Source organism: Erpetoichthys calabaricus, chromosome 8, assembly GCF_900747795.2.
Source record: "Erpetoichthys calabaricus chromosome 8, fErpCal1.3, whole genome shotgun sequence".
NCBI lineage: Eukaryota > Metazoa > Chordata > Cladistia > Polypteriformes > Polypteridae > Erpetoichthys > Erpetoichthys calabaricus.
In genome coordinates this window covers 109131657-109150479 of record NC_041401.2, presented here as the reverse complement: position 1 = coordinate 109150479, position 18823 = coordinate 109131657, and the positions used below count along the sequence as shown (strand labels likewise).

The following is an 18823-nucleotide window of genomic DNA, read 5'->3' as shown; positions in this document are numbered from 1 at the left end:
TGCATCTGATTGTAATTAACCTGTAACAATATAATGGTCCACGGAATGGCCAAACTATTCTAAATACCATAGCTGCTTTAGCGTTGTTACTCTCACTGCACCTTCTTTTTCTTCTTTCAGCTGCTCCGTTAGGGGTTGCCACAGTGGATCAACTTTTTCCATATTACTCTCACTGCACCACTCAGAGCAGCTGATTGGAAAGAGAAATATCGGTATACAGCATCAAGCACACGCTGCCTATTTGAACTGCTCTCACATGGCAAACGCTTCAAAACCTTTCCTGTACGGACCTAGCGGTTCAAAAACAGTTTCATCCAAGAACTATAAACGCACTCAATCAGTCCATCAAATGCTGTTTGTAGAACTGGTTTTACTTAAAAGTACAATCACCTTAATGTAAACTTGCACTACAGTTATAATATTGCACAACCTGAGCGATTTATAAAGCGCGTATTTACATATGATGACAATATCATTTTTAAGATGAAATGCAGCAAAATATGTTCATTATATTATACAGATAAAACTTTAATTTCATTTAAATAATCTATATTGTTAATAGTTAAACATGTGAAGACACGGTGTTGCTGCGCTAGTTCACGGATTGTTCCTGCCATACGCTGTATGCTTGATGGGACTGGCGTGACACTGGAAGGATAGAATAATTAAACATGTACTACGAAGATATTTCAATGTTCCTTAAATGTTTTGAAGAATTGGCTTTCTTTTAAGAGGATAAACAAGATTTGTGTGCAGTTGACATTCAGTGTCTGCTGCCTGGCATGAATGTCAGTGTTGGCTACAACAAGGGCAAAAATCTGAACCGAGGAGAATTTTTGTCTGTTGCATTCAAAGTCCACTTAAGTAAGGAGCAGTCAGTCAGTGGTTTGCTTTATGTGGCTGCACAGTCATTACTTATCAAGACACATTTTAAAGCCAATATATTGCTTTAGTTAACTTAAAAAAATGTATACCAAAATTTCCAAAAAATGTTGACAAAAATTAAATGTACTGTAGCTGTTATATGGGGAGAGGCTAACAGATGGATACAGAATCCTCAAGTTAATCATTTTTTAAGTGAATTCAGAAAGGATGTCTAGCATGGAGTTCAGAGTGACAAAAATCATCTGTCTAGATCGGTGGCTTAAAACAATACGTAACTGGAAAATATGTTGCATTATACAACTGTTGCTAGTTTGAAATACCGTATACATGTTCAAAGTCATATTTTGTAGCTCTGTTCCTATGATGTTCATGCTTTAATAGTCCTAGGTATGCTTAGACTGACACATGTCAATACCATCAAGCTTTAATGACTGTTAGCAATGCCTTGTAATGTCTTCACAAATTTATTTTTATTTTTACCCAAAATGCCCTGCATTATTTTATTAGTAAAACAAGTAGGCAAAATATGATTCCCAAAAGCACATACAGTAGTAATGATAAGGTAGGCTAATCCATCCATCCATTATCCAACCCGCTATATCTTAACTACAGGGTCACGGAAGGGTCTGCTGGAGCCAATCCCAGCCGAAACAGGGTGAGAGTGCAAGGCAGGAAACAAACCCCAGGCAGGGCACCAGCCCACTGCAGGACACACACACACACACACACATCAAGCACACACTAGGGACAATTTAGGATCGCCGATACACCTAACCTGCATGTCTGTGGACTGTGGGAGGAAACCAGAGCCCGGAGGAAACCCACGCAGACAGGGGAGAACATGCAAACTCCACGCAGGGAGGACCTGGGTAGCAAACCCGGGTCTCCTAATTGCGAGGCAGCAGCGCTACCGGCTGCGCCACCGTGCCTTGGTAGGCAAATAAAGAACATTAATAATAATAATATTTCCTCATCCTCAATTGTACCGTCACAATGTAGAGACCAATGTGCGTATTTGTCGAGCATCTAGAATTAACCCTAGGAGCTTCTCTAAAAGTTTGATTACGTTAAGAATTTGCCCTACCCCAGAGTAGGACATGAAGTATTTATGAAATGTTCTACACCTACTCCCTGTTAGGAGAAGGCATTCACGTTTGAGAATGACTGATGTCATGATTTTATGGCACTACGAACCTCAAAAGTTTTACTCAGGATGACTTTTTGTAGTTTCCATGGATAACATGACAACACTTTGTAGCTTTCTGATACTGATGCTAATTCTTCAACCCAAAGATTGTAATATAATAATAATACTCAAAGGAACGTGATTACCTCAAATAAAGGCTTGTGCCACTCTCATGAAGTACTATAGATTCATGTATTGAACTGGGCCATTTGCAAAAACATCAAGAGTAATACTGTAATGAACATCGAGATGGGAAGACACACAGAATGAGAGTAAAGTCCAATAACTGGCACGATTATTTAATGAACTAGATATGCTACACCTCAGCCTTAAATGTATACAGTGCTCCATGCAATGCATATGTCTCTGTTATATGCCATTTAGGATGGGATTTGTTAAAGCAGTGTTAATGTTTGCAATGCACCATTTTTGGAATGAGAGAGACATAGCAACTGGATGGACACACAGATAGACATGCAGACACTTAACCTGTTAAGGTGGATGATCCATAGCCATACTTTTAGAAGAATCCCCTTCTTGCTTTTATGGTGAGAGGAAACACCTTGTTATGTAATGGTTACTGAAACCAGTCATGGCTGTTCCAGTACTGTTTAGTTCACTCTTTTAGTGTTTCCAATTTTCATCCAGAGTCACATAATCTGTATGGCTCTGTTTATCCAATGTCGTCTGCCTTCCCAGGATTATAAAGTGTAATGTGAATATTCCAGGGGTTTGTTGATTGAAGAGCTCAGCATACTTGTGTGACATTCACCCATTCAGCCCTGCATATCTTCAGTATAATATGCTTGCTTGTACAATACAGTTTGCATCCACGGCCACCTATGTGTTGATACTGTGATAACGCTTGTTATTCACATATGCATGCTAATCTATACTTAAGGCAGTGATCTTTACGTGCGTGCCATCAGTCACACTAACAGCTCCAGGAAAGCCAGTGATTTGCATAAATGCAGCTTGCTTTGAATATAACCTCACATGGAGTTTTGGGGACATATATTAATCAGCGAATCCAAAGGCTGGTGCAAAATTCAAAAAACCATTTGCTGTGACATGCAGCTTTACAATAGCAAAGATTTAAGCATTTTCCCTGTGGCCAAAGAATGTAATACTACCAACACTTCAATTTTGGCTATTAGGGCATGGCTTCTCATCACGTAGATGGAGCAATCACATAACTTACAAGATGTGCTACACATATTATTCTATCTCTGTCAAATAGTATCTTTTTACAAGGTAATGGTTGTCTAGCATTTCAACATTCAGCCTTTTCTGAGATGTGTGTGCTGATCTCTGCCTCAATGCCATCTTCCTAAATCTTGGTTAAGAGTCACTTCCTAAATTATGAAAATGGATAAAATGATATTATTCCTATTCTTAATAGTAGGACTAAATTTGCATCATTCTCAGATTTTTGAGTGAGTTAGGACCATTTTTTTTCCTAATATACAAGATATCAAGACCTATACATGCTTATTTCTCAAACAGTAAAGTAATAATATTTTAAATTGAACTGGCCACACAAATAAAGATTCATGATTTATTTGTCATGATTTATACGCCCATATGGCTTTCTGTGGTCTCAATATACTATAAAAAACTTTGTGGGCTTCAGGCTGATATGCAAACAAAAGGCAGTCAGTCACCCAGATTAATAGAAATTATATTTAAAATCCCCCTTACCCTTAGGTTGGAAGTGACCGACTTTCCTTTTTGTGGACACTTAACCCATGGCTCTCCTTGTTGATATTGTAATCCAAAAGAAGTTTAGGGAAACATTACAGAAAAAAGAAATTGTGATCAATGAGCTGAAAGCCAGCAGGCGTAAACAATATATACTGCTCAAAATAATTAAGGGAACCCTTAAGCATCACAGTCTAACACCAAGTCAGTTAAGCTTCAGGGATAACAATCTGTCCAGATAGGAAGTATAAGCGATTGTGAATAAACTTCACCTGCTTTGGTGCAAATGAAACTGACAGCAGGTGCACTGGAGAGGCAACAGCAAGACAACCCCGAAAAGGGGAATGAATATACAGGTGGTGGCCACAGACAGTTGCTCTCTCCTTATCCTTCCTGACTGATTCTTCTGTAGTTTCCCATTTTGCTAGTGTCCTTGTCACAACTGGTAACATGAGGCAGTCCCTGCAGCCAATTCAGGTTTCACTGGTAGTCCAGCTCCTCCAGGATGGCACATCCATACATGTCATCATAAGAGGTTTTGCAGTGTCTCCCAGCACAGGCTCAGAGCATGTAGGAGATACCAGAAGATGAACCATTACACGAGGAGAGCTAGACCCAGCAGCAGGACCGGTATCTGCTCCTTTGTGTGAGGAGGAACAGGAGAGCCCTACAAAATGACCTCAGGCTGGCTACTAGTGTTCATGTTTCTGACCAGACTGTCAGAAACAGACTCCATGAGGGTGGCACGAGAGCCTGACGTCCTCTGTTGGGACCTGTGCTCACAGCCCATCACTGTGCAGCTCGATTGGCATTGACCAAAGAATATCACAATTGGCAGCCCCGCCACTGGCTCCCCATTCTCTTCACAGGTGAGAGCAGGTTCACACTGAGCACATGTGACAGACATTAAACAGTCTGGAGACGCGGTGAACATGGTGACTGTTATGCAGCCTGTAATATAATCCAGTATGACCGGTTTGGTGGTAGGTCAGTGATAGTCTGGGGAGACATATCCTTGGAGGGTTGCACAGATCTCCACATGCTAGGGAATGGTACCCTGACTGCTGTTAGGTACTGGGATAAAATCCTCAGTGCCATTGTCAAACCTTATGCTGGTGCAATGGGTCCTGGGTTCCTCCTGGTGCAGGACAAGGTCCAGCATCATGTGGCCAGAATGTGTAGGCAGTTCCTGGATGAAGAAGGTATTGATGCCATTGACTGGCCTGCATGTTCCAAATTCAGAACCTCTGGGACATAAAGTATTGGTGCATCCAATTCTGTCCAGAAGCCCACCGGTGCCTTGATCTAGGTCTGGAAGGAGATCCCTCAGAACACCATCTGCCGGCTCATCAGGAGCATGCCCATTCGTTGCTGAAAGTGGATGCAGGCACGTGGTGGCCATACACACAACTGTGAAATTTTATGAGTTGTTGTGATGAAATTCACATAAGTTGGATCAGCCTGTGATTTCAATTTTTGACTTTGATTTTCGGTTTGATGTTGAATCCAGTCCTCAGTGGGTTGGTGATTTTGGTTTCTATTGACTGTTGTTACATCATTATATTCTCAACAAATTACACAGTATTACTCCGTGAGAAGTCAAGCAAAATGACACCTTTTATTGGCTAACTAGAAAAATTACAATATGCAAGCTTTCGAGGCATCTCAGGCCCATTCTTAATCTTGTGTACATGAAGAAGGGGCTTGAGTTGCCTCGAAAGCTTGCATATTGTAATTTTTCTAGTTAGCCAATAAAAGGTGTCATTTTGCTTGACTTCTCACTACATCCATAATGGCTAACACGGTACAACACACTAGTACTACAGACAGTATTACTCAGTAAAGATTTTCCACTTGTGTGATTTAAGCGTTTCTGTTTTTGGGCAGTGTATTTTTAGACAGATGAATTTACAAAAGGGAGTGTAACTCATGCACTTTTAAATGAATTAATGTAGAGCTGGATATCTACCAAGTTATTCATTGAATATTATACGGTGCCATCTTTAGTAACCAGAGAGTCTATACTGCAACAAAGCATGTAAATCGCTTAACGTTTGAAATAAATACAGCAACGTGTACTGAGCTCTCATTTCACTTGAAATAGTAGACTGTAGTAATATTGTTTTGTATGGCCTTTGTCTTGGTTGGTGTGATGATTTGTCATGAAAAAAAATCCTTGTGAAACTTGAAACCTTATTTATGAGGAAACAAAGGAACCATCATTGTCTAGCTTCCTTAATTATTTATTTTTTGGTTCCCATCTGTATTTGCTATGCATGCCTTACTGTGTAGTTGTGAATGAAGCACTATTGACTTATGTTTGTCATTTCAGGCCTTGCTAAAGATGGATTGCCAAGGTCTGGTGGTCAGACTCATCCAGGACTTTGTCTTGCTCACCACAGCTGTAGAGGTTGCTGGGCGATGGCGGGAACTGGCAGATAAATTGGCAAAGGTCTCCAAACATCAGATGGAAGCATATGAAGCGCCTCACAGAGACAAGAATGGAGTGCTGGATAATGAGGTATGTCATTTTGGGTGCATAAATATGCTAGTTCTTGTCTATTAATGGTTATTAGCAAGGTCCATCCAAATTCAGATACATTTAGATTTATGTTTTAAAATAACACTTACATTTTAACTACCATATTTAAAATACAAAATAGCCATTAGTAAATGGCAAAATACCAGATACTATATACATTATACAGTATATAGTCCACAGAAATTTAGTAATTTGTTTATTTATAAAGTATGTTCTTAAGACTCATAGTAACCATAATTTCATGAGATGGCAGTCAGAAGTATCATTGGCAGTGGAGTAATCCGAGGAAAACGATCCTCAGGCATCTGACCTATGCAGACTAGAGGGGATGTTTATTAGCACAGAGGGTATTTTTAAGAATGATGCACGTCTTATCCATAGATGTTGTAGGGCTGTCTTGGTTGACACGTCTCTGCAACATCGCATGGACATCAGGGACAGTGCCTCTGGATTGGCAGACCGGGGTGGTGGTCCCCCTCTTTAAGAAGGGGGACCGGAGGGTGTGTTCCAACTACAGAGGGATCACACTCCTCAGCCTCCCTGGAAAAGTCTATTCGGGGGTCCTGGAGAGGAGGGTCCGTCAGATAGTCGAGCCTTGGATTCAGGAGGAACAGTGTGGTTTTCGTCCTGGTCGCGGAACAGTGGACCAGCTCTACACCCTTAGCAGAGTCCTGGAGGGTGCATAGGAGTTCGCCCAACCAGTCTACATGTGTTTTGTGGACTTGGAAAAGGCGTTCGACCGTGTCCCTCGGGGAATCCTGTGGGGGGTGCTTCGGGAGTATGGGGTACCAGACCCCCTGATAAGGGCTGTTCGGTCCCTGTACAACCGGTGTCAGAGCTTGGTCCGCATTGCCGGCAGTAAGCCGAACCCGTTTCCAGTGAGAGTTGGACTCTGCCAGGGCTGCCCTTTGTCACCGATTCTGTTCATAACTTTTATGGACAGAATTTCTAGGCGCAGCCAGGGTGTTGAGGGGGTCCGGTTTGGTGGACTCAGGATTGGGTCACTGCTTTTTGCAGATGATTTTGTCCTGTTTGCTTCATCAGGCCGTGATCTTCAGCTCTCTCTGGATCGGTTCACAGCTGAGTGTGAAGCAGCTGGGATGAGAATCAGCACCTCCAAATCCGAGACCATGGTCCTCAGCCGGAAAAGGGTGGAGTGCCCTCTCAGGGTTAGGAGCGAGATCCTGCCTCAAGTGGAGGAGTTCAAGTATCTCAGGGTCTTGTTCACGAGTGAGGGAAGAATGGAGCGTGAGATCGACAGGCGGATCGGTGCGGCGTCCGCAGTGATGCGGGCTCTGCATTGGTCTGTTGTGGTGAAAAAGGAGCTGAGCCGTAAGGCAAAGCTCTCAATTTACCAGTCGATCTATGTTCCTACCCTCACCTATGGTCATGAGCTATGGGTAGTGACCGAAAAGAACGAGATCGCGAATACAAGCGGCTGAAATGAGTTTCCTCGCAGGGTGTCTGGGCTCTCCCTTAAAGATAGGGTGAGAAGCTCAGTCATCGGGAGGGGCTCAGAGTAGAGCCGCTGCTCCTCCGCATCGAGAGGAGTCAGATGAGGTGGCTCGGGCATCTGATTAGGATGCCTCCTGGACGCCTCCCTGGTGAGGTGTTCTGGGCACGTCCAACCGGGAGAAGGCCCCGGGGAAGACCCAGGACACGCTGGAGGGACTATGTCTCCCGGCTGGCCTGGGAACGCCTTGGGATTCTCCCCGGAAGAGCTAGAAGAAGTGGCTGGGGAGAGGGAAGTCTGGGCATCTCTGCTCAAAGCTGCTGCCCCCCGCGACCCGACCGCGGATAAGCGGAAGAGAATGGATGGATGGATGGATGCACGTCTTAAGTGGCAACTCTTACTTAATATTTTGCCCATGCCCCCATCGACTAGTTATATTTCAGATCATGCAGGGTGTTTGTGAACTTTTATCACTGACATACAGACACTTCACCATGAACATATTTGTTGATTCTGTGTTTAAAAAAAGCCTTACCTGTCCCCTTCTCCGGAGAGAGTATTCAGTTTTTTGTGGTTCACTTCAGCTGCAACAAGAGGAAAGGGGTCCCTATTAATCTGAATTGGGATGCAGCTTTGGAGAATGACATAGGAGTCCTTATAAGACATCACAAACATGATGTTGAAACATTAAAGGACAAGTTCGGTGTTTTTCAAGTCAAAGTTATTTTTTCACAGTAATGGTATACATTAATTTGCTACATAAAATTGTGTTTGAAATTGAAGTGTTTTTTATAAATTTTAGAAATACTGTCTGTTCTTGCAGTTTACAATGGGGCTGTAGGGTACACAGGTCCATAGATGATAGAAAAAGCTTTAAAACTTACCAAATTTGTATATCCACTTTGAAGCAGCAAAGGTTGAGGCATACTTATGATAATGAAAGGAAACTAGAGATAATTTTCACAGATTCTTGGACCAATTTTTCTTGAGGTAAGAATACAATTCACGATCGCCTTTCTGCTCACAGCTTCCATCGTGGGTAGAGTTTGGACATACATAAGAAAGTTCATCAGCACTAAAACAAACATGTATCTGAAGCTGTGGAGAGCAATTTTTTCCACCAAGAAAATGGTTCATAAATGTGCATATCCAGGGTGTAAACATAAACTTAAAAAAAACATTTACAGTTTCCATCAATCTCCATGATTTGCTAAAGTTATGGCTTGGAGTGCCTAGGTAGGGTGTGGCCACTCAATTGGAAGACCTGGAGAAAGAGAAAGCAGGCCTGCAAACGTACTCAAACGAAAGCTGCCCATTGATTGTTTGTTCCAGTTTAATTTTCGAAAGTGGAAAAAAAATGTCTGCAAGACTCCGTTATTAATGATAGTTGAAAATTCATCTTCATCAGTAACCAATACTGCTCCTCACGTAATAAAGAGGACTCAACCCCTGACACATCTAAGTATTAAATAGCATGTCCCATTCCCTGCAACAGAGACACTCTTGCTCAGTGGCGATTACTTCATATTTTTCACATGTGCACCGCCAATCACCGTTCTTTGTTGCATCATGTGGTACAAAATAAATTGGAAATATATTAAAGAACGTAATCTTGTCATCTGAGTCAGGAACCTGGCACGATGGAACTTCTACTTTATGCCCTTCATTTACTCTACGGCAAATGCTGAAGAGGGAGCATTCATCACAGTAGCCTGTTTTAGAATGATCAAAGAAATAAGGGCCGAGGTCTATTTTATAAACAACTGAATTTACATAATTGTGCTGATTAATGCATACATTTACTCTGATTGGTTTGTTGGCTTACACCTAAATAACTTATACAAATAAAAGTCTATTCTTCTACAGTCTTGTTCGTGTATGTGACAACTGTCCAGTCTTCTCGTTTACAGGGCATCTGTTGATCTCTCAGTCATCTCCTAGTACATCTTGTATATTACATCAGCCATTCTCCTAGTACATTCTTGTCTTTTATTTACTTAACCATTTCAGTAGTTCTCTTTGTGACATTTCTAAAACAGACGCTTATATATTTCATTGGACACTGCAAATCAAAATAAAGTGTACCCTTGACTTACGAACTCAATTCGTTCACGAGGGCTGGTTGTAACTCAAGTTGGTTGTAAGTCATGACTATTTTTCCCATTAGAAATAATGGAAATACCCATAATGCATTCCGAACCCCCCACAGCAACACTTACTTAACCTTTTCATAATAAAAAAGGGTTGTATAATGTACATAATTTACCAAAACACCAATAATTTTTCTAATGTACTAACCAAAAAGTTATAAAAAGTGCCTAGCCTACGAGAAACAACAATTTCATACTGTACTCACCATTTAATTTGACATCTTTGGGCTGCAGGTAAGGGAGGAGGAGGAGAATGAAATGGAAGGTGGTTATTGTTTGGAAGGAGCCTCCTTATACAAATCTTTTCTTTGTAAAAGTTTCGAGATGGTGGATTTTGACATGCTGTACATATTAGCAAGATCGGTCACACGAACACCACTCTTATATTTCCACACAATTTCCTTCTTCGTTTCGATTGTGATCGCTTTCTTTACCTTCGTTACCTTCTCTTCCTTCCTTAGCAATTATCGAAAAAAATTATATAAATCACTGCACTGACCGAAATTACGTCCACAAACACATGTATCTGGGCTCCGATTGACGCTTACGAACGCTCTCGGCTGTTTGTTTACAATCGCAAGCGGATACACGTGACAGCATTCAGGTTGTAACGCAAGATGTTGGTTGTAAATCAAAACAAAAATTTTGGTTTTAAATCAAGTTGTTCGCATGTCAGGCCGGTCGTATATCAAGGGTCGACTGTACTTAACTATTGTTACCTCCAGATTATTCTCTCACAATCGCCTCACCTTCCAGTTGCATCTTTTGCTTTCTGTCTCTCTGATTCTTCTTCCCACTTTGATATGTTGGAGCTTCTCCTCATCATATTCTGACTTGTGCAAATACAGTTCAGTGATTATTCTAAATGTATCCTCGTCTTCATAGTCGGACATATTGCTGATTTAAAATTATAGGTTATTTGTCTAAATCCTGAAAAATGTACCCATTATGAGTCCATTGGCATGTCCGGCATTCACAAAGTAAGCTAGAGGAAACCACAAGTATATTACAAAAAAAAACCTCTTTAAAATGCAACTTTATGTAGCAAATAAATATATATCATGATTTTGAAATAATAACGTTGACTTGAAAAATATGAACTTGTCCTTTAAGTAAGGTTAGTAGAATAAGGGCAATGGATTGAATGGATGAGTTTTTATGTCTCATTTTTGAAGTGATGGCACAGAGGTAAGAGCTGCTGTGTCACAGTCCCAGGAGACCACGTCTATGTCTGTGAGGGTTTCTGTTTGTTTTCCTCCCACATCCCAAAGATGTATAGTTAGCATTAAAGTGATTGGCGACACTCAGTGTGGGTGTGTGAATTAGTGTGGCTCATCTAAGCTTGTTTCTGTCTTGAGTGCGATGCTGCTTGGATAAGCTGTTGTGACCTTGTAATGGTATTAACCAAGTATGAAAATGGATGGCTGGAAGTTTAGTTAATACATTGAGCTGTATGACTATTGTGATTATATTTAAGTAGGTTTTATTATTTTTAAACTCATTCCAAAATATTTGTTTATAAAATAAAAATGTTTTTTATCCAGTGCTGTTTAAAAGGGGTAAAGAATTTTGTGATGTTTTACTGCCATCTTGTGGATGTAAACAGAGTAGCATTAAGCACAGATTTAACAGTAAGAAATGTTAACAATTGCAAATCTTTTTTGTACGTCAAAAGTCTCACTAAAAAACTCTGCCAGTTTCTCACCTTCTGTGGATGTTGAACTCCATTTATTCTCCACTTGACTTTCCCGAGCTACTGCAGAGCACGGACGTTTTTTTTTTAATTCACTCGAATTTGCAGTTACTTAACTGTTTAGTTTCATTGTTCAGCTGGCCTTAAATCATAACATATATTGTCTTTTAGAATGCAGTAGTTTTTTGTTTTCTCTCCAGCATTTTAAAGATGTTTACTGCATCCATTTTGCATTTCTGCTCTCAATTCATCCAGGCTCTTACTTAGAGAATTGTAACACTAAGCACTGAGTCCGAAACATTTAATTTAGTCTCTTCAGGCTATACAGTCGTCTTTCACTTAGTTTCCAAATCTCTCACGTGCCTTCTGGCAAACAAGAACAGTAGAATTGTAGCAGGTACGGTAAAATTCTTAGTTGCATGTTAGACCAAAATGCAAGGTATCATCTTCCTCTGGTGCCATGATAAACAAGAATATGTTGAAATAGCAAATTTCATTTTATTTATTAGAAAAAGCAAATCACTTTAGCAGAGTACCCCATACCCCTGTTTCTACTTGTCCTTTTAGAAGGTTCTTTCTTTCCAATTGTCGTATATGCATTTTCTCCCAACTTAACCATTTAAGAAGTTCCTCTCTTGGAGTTGTCCAAGTCCTCAACTTATCTGGGTTCTCTTACACAAATTGCTATTTACGTCATGATTTCTCCCTCTTTATTGAGGATTCTACCTGTGCTTTGGAGTTTTTAATGCATTATGATTTTCCTGTATGCACTGATTTGGGTTTTCTGTAACCTTATCCTGGTTTATCTTTGAAAGTTCCTTTTTCTTCATCATGCAATTCTTTACAAGAGCTACACTAACCTTCTGCTGAACTTTCTAGAGTTTCAGGTGTATTTCTGTTGCATTTTTGTGCTACAAAAAAATTAGGAAACACAGGCTTCCCAGAGAGTAACTTTAAAACATACAACATTCTCATACCCACTTAAAACAATTACGTTTTCGTGGTAATTAGTTTCCCGGACTGTACCTACAAGTGAGAACATTCAGAGATACCTTTGTTGCCTAAAGTTGGCAAATTGAGAATGTAATGCTGTCTTCCCACCCCATGTGTCTGAATAAAAGTATTTAAAAGAGTCAGTGGAATGCAAAAGTTTGGGCACCCTTGCTTAAATTGTCTGTTACTGTGAATAGTTAAGTGAGCAGAAGATGTGCTGATCACCAAAAGGCTTTAAGTTAAAGATGACACATTTCCTTTCAGCATTTTATGCAAGATTAGTGTATTGTTTTTGTTTTGTACAATTGTACAGTGTAAAAAGTAAAGGAGCACCATGTAAATCTTTGGGTACCCCAAGATATCCGAGGTCTCAGATAACTTTTCCCAAGGTCTCAGACCTTAATTAGTTTGTTATGGTTGTCATTAGGAAATCCTAGGTATGGCAAATTTCAAAGCTGTATAAATTCTCTCAAACCTCATCCCAACAATTGGCAGCCATGGGCTCCTCTAAGCAGCTGCCAAGCACAATGAAAAATAGTTGATGCTCACAAAGCAGGAGAAGGCTACAAGAAGATGGCAAAGCGTTTTCAGGCAGCTGTTTTCCTCAGTTCGTATATGAAATGGCAGTTAACAGGATTAGTAGAGGGCAAGTTGAGGTCTGGAAGACAAAGAAAACGTTTTGAAAGAACTGTTCTTTGGATTGCTAGAAAGTCAAATAAAAACTTCCATTTGACTGCAAAAGACCTTCAGGAAGATTTAGCAGACACCGGAGTGGTGATGCACTGTACTACTGTGCAGTGACACCTGAACAAATATGATCTTCATGGTATACTTGAAAACCTTTCCTGCATCCTAGCTACAAAATTCAGTGCCTGAAGTTTGCAAATAAACATCTAAACAATCCTGAAGCCTTTTGGAAACAAGTCCTGTGGACTGAAGTCAAAGTAGAACTTTTTGGCCACATTGTGCAAAGGTATGTTTGGAGAATAAAGGGTACTGAATTCCAGGAAAGGAACACCTCTCCAACTATTAAGCATGTAATGGCTCGATCATTATGCTTTGCGCTTGTATTGCAGCCAGTGGCACAGGGAACATGCCATTGGTGGAGGAAAGAATGGATTCAAGTACAGTATATACCAGCAAATTCTAGAAGTGAACATCACACAATCTGTTAAAAAGAGGACGGGTCCTACAACAAGATAATGATCTGAAGCACAAATGTCAAAATCTACAATGGGATACCTCAAGAGGCATGAGCTGATGGTTTTGTCATGGCCCTCACAGTCCCCCGACCTGAATCCGTGGACAGATCTCAAAAGAGCAGTGCATGCAAGTCGGCTTTTTTTTTTTTTTTCTTCATTTCGTCTTATACAATTTCTTATACAGTGGAACCTCTAGATACGAGTTTAATTCGTTCCAGCACTGAGCTTGTATAGCGAATTTCTTGTATCTAGAACAAACTTTCCCATTGAAAATAATGGAAATCCAGTTAATCCGTTCCGCACCCCAAATATATTAACATAAAAATCAATTTTCCTAACAAATAACACTAATAAATTATATATACTGTAGTCTACCTTTAATAAATAACACTGGTAAATAATATAAGAATCAAAACAGGTGTTCAAAGTGCAGTAGAGCATTCAATAAATCTTTAAATAAATAATCCTTAAAACAGTTGTGAAGTGGAGGTTTAAAATACACAAGAATAACAATCCTTTAACACGAGGTTAAAACGTCAAAAGGATGCAGTCTTTAAAAAACAGATGACAATCCCCGGTGCTGCTTCTCTGTTAGCGTCTCACCTGCGGGCTCTGCAACAGGCGAGACACTCTTAATGCAGCTGACCTTCTCTACACCGTCCTGCTTCAGCTGTTTGGCTCGCCTGTTCAGCTCACTGTTCAGCTACACGCGAGCCTGCACTCGCTTGCTCTCCCGCACCGACTTCCTACACCTGCCTGCCGCAACCTCCGTTCTCTCTCCTCTCTTTTCTTTTACTTCTTCTCCCCCTTAACCGGCTCGCACTTCTCTATATATGCGGGGAGGACATGGCAGCTGCAGCCCATCAGCCACAGGAACAATCATGGATGTGGGCAGTTTCCCATCTGTGCACTTAAGTGAGAAACGCAGACACTGCAGATCGCGTCTCGCAACTGCTACCACGCCCCCTTGCTAAGCCGCGAGCTATACCCACAGCCTGGCTCGTGGCTCGTTACACGAGCCAATGCTCGCATTTAGATCTGAATTTTTCGCTCATACTTTCCTCGTATTTTGAATTTCTCGTATACAGAGGTGATCGTATCTCGAGGTTCCACTGTATTAGGAATTTGTTAGTTTTCGCATACCCCTTGGGGTCAGAGTGCAGGGTCAGCCATTGTACAACGCCCCTAGAGCAATTGAAGGTTAAGGGCCTTGCTCAAGGGCCCAGCAGAGTAGGATCTTTTTTGGCAGTGATGGGGATTCGAACCGCCAACCTTCTGAATACCAGCACAGATCCTTAGCCTCAGAGCCACCACTCCGCCCCAAAAATTAGAATCTTTTTGCAAGGACGAATGGGTGAAAATACCCCAGGTAAGAACTGAAACACTCTTAGCTGGCTACTAAAAGTGCTTACAAGCTGTGATACTTGCCAGAGAGGGTCTTACTAAGCACTGATCATGTCAGGTGCCCAAACTTTTGCTTCAGGCCCCTTTCATTTTTTTTCGTATTTTGAACCTGTGAATGATACAAATAAAAATGTAATTTTGCTTAAAATATTAGTCGTGTCATCTTTAACTGTATGCGTTTTGGTGATCAGTTCTTCTTCTCCTCGCTTAGCTCACAGTAGTAGACATTTTAAGTAAGGGTGCCCAAACGTTTACATGCCACTGTACTGATTTACACAAAGCATGATCCTCTAGATAGAAAAGGTGAGGAGGTACTGTTGGAATGTTTGATTTCTCCTGCAACTGCAAATGTGAACACTTCAGCTTATATTTACTTTATTTTCTGGTATCTCTTCCCAGGCGATGTGGAAGCCTGCATACGATTTCCTGCTCACCTGGAGTGCTCAGATGGGCGAAAGCTATCGTGATGTGATCCAAGAGTTACACATGGGCCTGGACAAGATGAAGAACCCCATCACAAAGCGCTGGAAACACTTAACTGGAACCCTGATACTTGTCAATTCACTCGACACTCTGAGGGCCTCCGCCTTCAGCCCCACATCTCAGGATGACTTCGCTATTTAAATGTGTCGGTTCCATTCTTTAGATTTTGACAGCACTATCCGGTCTTCTCAGAGCCAAAAGCCTTGATTGTCGATTCTTAAAAACATGACTCACGTTATTGGTATTGGATTTACATTTTTTTAGATGCATTGTATTTAAAATCAATGACCTCAACCTGATACAAATTTAAAAGATGAAAATTATAGAGTAGCGGAATTACCACTGAGATTTATAATTTTATATAGAGTATAAAAGGCACACCCAGTGCATGTAAAGAGAGGTATTTTTACTAATTTCTGCAGTTAGCTGTTTAACCAAAATTTTTTGCACAGTTCTTTAAAATCTAGAAATGATGTGCTTTCCAGTAGGAACACAAAGAAGTGCGGACAGTGTGTCGATTTGTGGTATTTTAACTTCACCGAAGAGGAGTGAAAACTGTGGTTGGTTCTGTTGTTTTTTTTTTTAACCTCGTCTCTGTTCTTGCCGGTTTGCTATTTGACTTCTCTCAAGTGTTTTTTAGACTAAAACTGATTGGTCTTTGTGATTTTGTTCTGCTTTTCACAAATGTTGTTTTGTATATTTTGTACTGAATCTTGTTGGATACACGTAAGGTTTTTGACCTTTTTAGGATGTATGCTTTTCTTTACGAAAATGCCTATAATAGTGCCAAAAAAGTAAAAACAAACTTGCTTATTTAAACATCTGTGGTTAGACTCTGCTTTATTTTTATTTTTAAGATGTAGTTTATTTTCTGTGCTTATCTATGTTGAATATTCACCCAAAACCTTTTTACAAGTGTTCTTCTAGAGCACGGCCAACAAAGCATTATAAGGCCACTTTGTTTAGCAGATACTGACTGAGTAAAGCAGGCCTGCACTCTGGTGTCATACAAAGTGATGTTACCCATGGTGCTGTGGTTAGCGCTGCTGCATCACAGTGCCAGTGTTGGTTGCTTTTGTCTCAATTGCGTTTTTGTTTGGGCTCTTTGTGTACTCTCATGGAAAAAAATAAAATGTGCAAACAAGAATAGTACTGTCACAGGTATGGTAAAAGTAGGACTTGCATGTCCAACCAAAATCCAAGATGTTCTCTTCCTCTGATGCCATGGTAAACAAGAATATGACTGATTGGATGCTCTAAAGAGACAAGTGTATGAGTGTCGAGGTGCCATTGAGTAGGTGTTTTGTCTTGGTAGAGTAATATATTACTCTGCTTTCCCCTTTTATATTATTAATGTGTTGCCTTTGTCAGAATGCCACAAATCTCCCAGACTTACCACTGTTTATAAGGTACTGTACCAGATAACTTCTCCCCACCTTCCCTTCTACATTTATAACCTCAGGGAATTAGGAGTAGTAAAAGACAAGCAGGAGTTAAGTTACACTTTAAATAATGTATTATTGATAATATTCATAAATAATAACAATAAGCAACATACAAGTGAACACTGGCAACCATACAACCTGATAAATGCTGATGTGTAGTTTCAGGCCGCACACAGACTTGTTAGTTACTTAAAATGTCTCTAGTTAAGGCATCATTTGTGGTCAGCTTTCTTCAGAACAAGCCGCATGCCTGTCTCAATATGGCTGCCGAGTTGTGCTTCTCAGTGTGGTCTTCCAGTTCATGGTGTGCGAGATGCTCCTTCATTAGTTCAGCTGATGCTTGCCAGCTTAGCTTTCCTGTGGGTGTTGATTGAGAGAGTCCTGCAGAGAATCACTTGCCAAACTGGTTTTAGGCACAAACCCTGTTGTAAAATTACAAAGACTCAGACCTAAAAGGGGGGGGGGGGGGGGGGGGTTGGGGGTTCTTAACCATCAAACCGTTGCTGTTCATATCAATGCTATAACATTAGTGTTGTAAGTTACAAATAAAGACATACAAAATATTTATCAACTTATATGCAAAATTTCACACCACAACAGTAGGACCTGCGGTTGGCTGGCACTGTATCCAGGAATGGTAACTGTTCAGCACCCAGTGGTGCTGGGATTGACTCCAGTCCCCCATATTCTGAAACATGTTGTAGAAGTTTGTCTTGTGTGTTATATTCTCAAGGCTTCCAAGGAACATGCAATGCTGAATTTTCATTTAATAGGAGAGAGTTATTGAACAGCACCTTGAAGGGAAGACTTTGGGTTAGTGTTGGACCAGACTTTATTCATGTGCAGCAGTCATTATTATACTGTGCTCGCTTACTTTTTTATAGTTAATTTCTTAGCTGGAACAATTCATTGATCAAAAGAATTGTCTGAACTCTCATTTTATTATGTTTGAAATTGCTGACATGATGGAGACTGCTTGTATCGTGATCAACATTATGAATAGAGACATATCGAGGTGAGGTGGTTATAGTCACCAACTGTGGCACTGGAGAGTTAGCACATGCGAGTAATAATTTCAATTTATACTATGCAAACATGGCAATAATGACCCTATAAAGTCTAATTTTAGGAGAAAAATCAGCAAAGAGTTGCATTAATTGTTATGTATGAGGAGCCCTCATTACTTAACCCCCCCCCCCCCTTTTTTTTTTTAATTTTATTGAAACTGCCTCCTTTTAACAGAGCCACTCTGGTGCAAATGGTATTAAGGTTCCAGCTGTAATGCCAGCTACCTGATTATTTGCTCTTGATTGTTACCCAACACATGGTTTAGATAAAAGAAGCGAAGGGTCCTGAACAGTGACATGCCAAACGCCAAATCAGCGCCAGGTAATCCAAAGATATGCCTGTTTGCAGCTAGATAAAGCCTGCCCTGCTCTAAATTTCTGAGGCTGTAGGCAGAACGCTGGCATCGGTAAGTAAGTCTCATATTTGCCAAACTGGAATTAATGAATTAGTATATTTAAAACAGAGCCATTAATTGTTGTGTTTACAATAGAGATGCATTATTTGTAGTTGATTTTTTTATTTTCATAGAAATCCATGAAGTTAATGGGTTCAGTTGATTTTAAAACAAATAACAAAACCAGACCCCCACAATCCTTGTGAGGGGTAGTAAAGAAATAA

General features: G+C 40.5%; 2 protein-coding genes across 3 annotated transcripts in view; one reads left to right on the top strand and one right to left on the bottom strand.

Annotated features, from left to right (window-relative positions):
• LOC114655926 (SH3 domain-binding protein 4-A-like) overlaps nt 1-16511 on the top strand; it is a 165787-nt gene extending 149276 nt beyond the window's left edge. Inside the window, exons 4-5 of one of the 2 annotated variants that reach the window (XM_028807239.2) lie at nt 6105-6293; nt 15609-16511. In XM_028807239.2, coding sequence (XP_028663072.2) covers nt 6105-6293; nt 15609-15833 — 414 coding nt within the window. In that variant the 3' untranslated portion in view covers nt 15834-16511. The remainder of the gene's footprint in view (nt 1-6104; nt 6294-15608) is intronic. The other variant, XM_051930595.1, reaches the window with a different exon arrangement.
• Nucleotides 1-18823, bottom strand: part of LOC127528911 (glycophorin-C-like) — a 131683-nt gene that overhangs the window by 47468 nt on the left and 65392 nt on the right.